The sequence below is a fragment of the Micropterus dolomieu genome, linkage group LG03, assembly GCF_021292245.1.
Source record: "Micropterus dolomieu isolate WLL.071019.BEF.003 ecotype Adirondacks linkage group LG03, ASM2129224v1, whole genome shotgun sequence".
Taxonomy (NCBI): Eukaryota; Metazoa; Chordata; class Actinopteri; order Centrarchiformes; family Centrarchidae; genus Micropterus; species Micropterus dolomieu.
Window position 1 is genome coordinate 12,073,094 of NC_060152.1, and position 4,717 is coordinate 12,077,810.

Consider the following 4,717-nt stretch of genomic DNA (forward strand, 5'->3'; position numbering starts at 1 on the left):
TAAACACACCAGGGTTCTCTGTCTCCCTCACCTGTTTGAACTGTGTCACTCTTTTAGCTGTCTTATTTGTTCAGTTTCAGAGGGGTAACTTAGAGTAGCATTGGGATGTTATTAACCACAGGTGTTGTGAAAGCATGTCAGTATAAATGAGCCAGTTATTTTCTAGATAGAAGTCACAAGACTTCACAAGAACCTCTTTTCAGAGTGAATCAGCAACACATCCAGGTCAGAGGTCAATTTCCAGTCAAACAATGTCTCATGATGCTAGCAGACACCGTCATCATTAGCAACATCATTAGCAACAGTTCAGAGTTATTATGTGATCAGAGACATTAATTATACATTGAATAATATTTCAATATTTCAGAATCAAAATTTTCAACTGTGTGATGACATACGCTGACATTGATACTGTATCTTTCATAAAACCATACTTTTACTGTATGTGTGTACAATTCTGTGTATGTTGTCTACATTTTTGAAAAAGAAATCCTGAAAGCCATTTTCTTTTGTACACCTTTATTAATGTTTTTGATTTCATGGCACTAGGCAGAAATTACTGGGTAAAACTCAAAACAGAATCCAAGGCAAAACAAGAAATGAAGACACCATAAATACTTGATGTTTTGTCTGCCAATTCCCCTGATTTAAAAAAAAACTAATATTTTATTATTCATACGGGCAGAATGCTATGTTTCAAAATAGTTGATGAATACATGATGACGAAGTCACCAATATTCTTCTTACCTATCTGTCAACATATCAGTTTGGTTTTTCGCGTGTGTTTTTATGAATGAGATAAAACGATGAAAACAAAATTCAAAACGAGCAAATTAAGCATTAAAAACAAAAACACTCTGTGAGTCAAAAAGCACCAGCAGCCCCAGGCTGAAGATCACTGCAAACAGTCCATTGTGCTGCATCGCCTCTGATCCAGAGAAAGGAGTGCCTGTATAAGGCGGAGGATGACAAACAAGTCAAGTCGTCAGACATTTAACAAGTCATTTGACACTAATGTAACAGTAGACTAGAATAGTAGAATAGTACCTTTAACTTCTACCATCTTGGTGGCCTCAGCAGAGCGACCAGCTGCTGCATTTTTTGCAACGCAGGTGAAGTTTTGGAAAGTACCGGGTATGGAGGGAGTCCACTTGAGTTCGTTTTCATGGACTGAAAAGTAAGTTCCAATGGGGAAACCACCCCGGAACTCCCATTGGACAATACAGTCCACATTTAAGGTACAGCTCGTCAAGCATGTGAATTTACTCAGTGTGCCAGGAAACACAATGTTAGGTCCGCTGATGCTGACGTTCCATGGATCAACTACAAAAGATTAGAAAGTTCATATAAGTATGCAAATATAAATTTTCTCCCTTGCTTCCTTAAACCATTCTTCACTTCACAAAAAAACTTACAACTGAGAAGATAGCCCAGGCTGAAAACGCGTGACTGTCCTATAGAAGTCTCACACTGGTAGAATCCAGCATCAGAGGGCAGCAGTGAGTCAAAGTGAAGTGAAGTGTTGTGCAGCAGCTTCATATTTTCACGCAGGGTCACTTTCTGTCCATCTTTGTACCAGACCACCTTGTTCACCAGGTGTGATGGGCCTGAAATGTCACCATATCTAGAATCATGGCAGATCAGTTCCAGTGGCTGGTTGAGAGATGGGAGGGTATTTGGTGGATTGATTTGCACTGACACTAGATCTGCAACAAAGAACACCAGATAGAGGGGATTTCCAAATCATGAAGGAAATAAGCACACATGTCAGGGATTTAGGGGAACATCTACATGATATTCCACTTAAACTCTGCATCTTATGCATTTAATAATAGATTCAGTACATCTTTGACACAGCTGCAGCACTGGAAGAACTGAGATGTTTGCCACTCTTGGAAACTGCTAACAGCTAATTTTGTAACATGTAGCAATACCTGTCAAATAAATGGAATAGAGTAAAAGTCCAAAGTACCATATTTTCCTCTGAAATGTAGTGAAGTAGAAGTATAAAGTAGCTTTAAATGCATATACACAAGTAAAGTACAGTACACTTTTTTCCCACTACTGCACAACCGGAATAGCAATAAACCCGCTGTACTTACTCTCAATTTCTACAATGGAGGTCATACTGCTGGACTCTCCTGTTTCTTGATTTAGCACACTGCACTGTAATTCCACTGTTCTGTCCAGTCCATCTGGTGTCCAGGTTAATGTTTTGCCGGTGTCCGTACGGCCCTTAAAAGACCATGTGTAGATGCAGTTTGGGACGCAGGAAGAGGAACAGTTGAAAGTGGTACTCAAACCTGCTATCACCTTACCGTACCAGACAATCTGCTCCCAGGCATCCAAACCTGGTGCACCTGAGAGAGAGGAGGAGTCAGTATGACTAAATCAGATGATGTGTGATGTAGTTTCCTTTTCATTTTTATCCGTTGACACATGAGTTATTAAAGCTTTGTACTCTGGTTGGTATAACAATGCCTGCCCATGAAGCTATAATACTATAACTATTAGTTATCTGTCTGCAAAGTCTGTTGCTTACATTTAGTCTGTGGCCTTGCAGCCATGTCAGTATTCCTGGTTCTGTAAAGAGCCATGGAATTATTAGCTGCAGGATTTTAAGGTTACTGGTAAAAAATAAAGATGTCCTTAGAACAAATTTCACTGTGTCTTTTACTGTGTTTTCTAACATGCAGTATGTTGTATTTTTATGTTTCCTTTCTTTTGTGAAGACACCACTGCCATGTTTGTGTGTATTTTAACCATATTATCAGCATATTACTTTTCAGTACTTTTCAGTACAGTATTTCTTTGTAATTTAACCACCCATAAATCTTGTCCATCTAACTGCTTTTGTATTGTATTATATTAGTTTTTATTTTTTATGAATCTCTGGAGTAACAATATGTGTAAAAATCTGCAGTCGGTAAATTAAGTGCTCTTACCCATCAATGCCACCAGCAAAACACAGTAAAGATTCTTCCAGTAGGGTATCATAGTTACATCTCTCATGGCTGTCTCCACTGCGGGTTTCCAGTACATCCTCTTTTTATACCAACTCATCTTCTAAACCTATTACTAAAACATTGTTCATTTCAGACACTCCCAAATTTCACACCATAATCTTCTTCAAATCCAGAATTTACTTAATGACGAAATCAATGCAATGAGCAAAGGAAACTTCCCTGAAACATGACAGGAAATTACATTATCATTACAGTACAAAGGTTAGGTCAGTTTAGGCCACTATTGCAAGATGTGGTGGGATGTGAGGTGTGCTTTTGTTTTTATAAATATGGATTACTCTAAATCTGGAGATTAAACAGTGACAAGATAAAGAAAAACAGTTGTGCTGAAGTTGCACAATTATTCTGAACAGTTTTGTCAGAGCATTGCATAAAACACTAGATGGCACTGTTTCACAGCAGTTTGTCATTATGTGAAGTTCACACCTCTTTTTGAGGAAGATGTACAGCAAATGGTCTGAATTGTATATTATTACTACAATAACCTCTAAGCAGAAACTACACAGACACTGTCATTATGTATCCTCACTGTTGTAAATTCAAATGTAAAGTACACACTAAGACCAGTCAGTAAATAAAATCTGTCAGTATTCTGTGTCCAAACATGAGGGGCTTTTTGGTGAAAGACTTTCAAAACAGTAAAGGTTGTGAAAACGCTTTTTGGTGAAAGGCTTTCAAAACAGTAATGGTTGTGAAAACGTTTAAAAGTAGCCTTCCTTTTAACTTTGATTAAGACGTTAAAGGTCATGAAAAATACCTTGATTCATGGCTTTAGTTTGTTGACACCTTTCCTGATTTTAGTGCACTGTTGTTTGAGTAGATTTACTGCTGCAGTGACGTTGGCAGAGCAACGTATTTGGTCACACTGAACTTTGAATATATTGCTGTAATTAAAATGCAGTGTCATTCCTGGAAATGGATTTCATTTTGTACACTATTTTCCTCTTAAACTCCTTCCTTCTCCTCTGTTCTTTTTTATGAGATATTCTCTATTCATTTTCTTTTTAATTTACACTTTTGAGTAAGCAAGCATGAAAGCAACCTTTACCATTGTGCTTGGATGAATGGTGAAATCATAATTTGCTGAAAGAGAAGAAGAAGAGGTGTTTTTATAATTTCCTCTAACTATCTTCCTCAAACTACTCAAACTATATAACTATTTTAATGACACAGCGAATGCCAATATTAAAAAGACTGTATCATTACCCTGCACTAAGTAGGATAATTTTCCTATTGTAGCAGTAGATACCTTTACTGAACTTCCCCTGCATTTATGGTTACCTATTAACCATTGCAAATCACATACACCCACAAGCTATTGTGCCACCTGATTCTTTGCACTTTCACTGTATTTATGGGAAGTGCCATATACGCTGTAAATATGAAAACAAGAGAAATAATGAGACTCTTTGCCTTCAAGCACCAAAGAAAAAGAGATAACATGTGCAACGTCTGCATAAGCACAAATGTCACTAAATGCTCTACATAGTTAATGAAAAAATAGTTTATTAATCTGAACGAACAATTGCAAATACAATATCTCCAACATGAGAGTCACATTCATTGCATTCTTTCTTTGGTCAAACTGGTAATACAATTCAAAAATTCCATTGGTTGCCAAGTGACACTTAAAGAAAAAGCTATGTTCAGGTTGAACAGTTGAAAGAAGAGTGGACAGAGGTTAATGGTAA

The 4,717-nt window shown here is 37.2% G+C and overlaps 1 protein-coding gene and 1 pseudogene across 1 annotated transcript; both read right to left on the reverse strand.

Annotated features, from left to right (window-relative positions):
- Positions 1-502: 502 nt before the first annotated feature.
- LOC123969033 lies at positions 503-3,031 on the reverse strand. Its single transcript, XM_046046132.1, has 5 exons — positions 2,946-3,031; positions 2,103-2,360; positions 1,416-1,706; positions 1,048-1,323; positions 503-949 (listed from the first exon to the last, which is right to left on the reverse strand). The coding sequence occupies exons 1-5, from the start codon at positions 3,010-3,012 to the stop codon at positions 834-836; spliced, it is 1,008 nt and encodes a 335-aa protein (XP_045902088.1). The 5' UTR covers positions 3,013-3,031; the 3' UTR covers positions 503-833.
- Positions 3,032-3,300: 269 nt separating this feature from the next.
- The window catches only part of LOC123968046, an 8,284-nt pseudogene continuing 6,867 nt past the window's right edge, over positions 3,301-4,717 (reverse strand).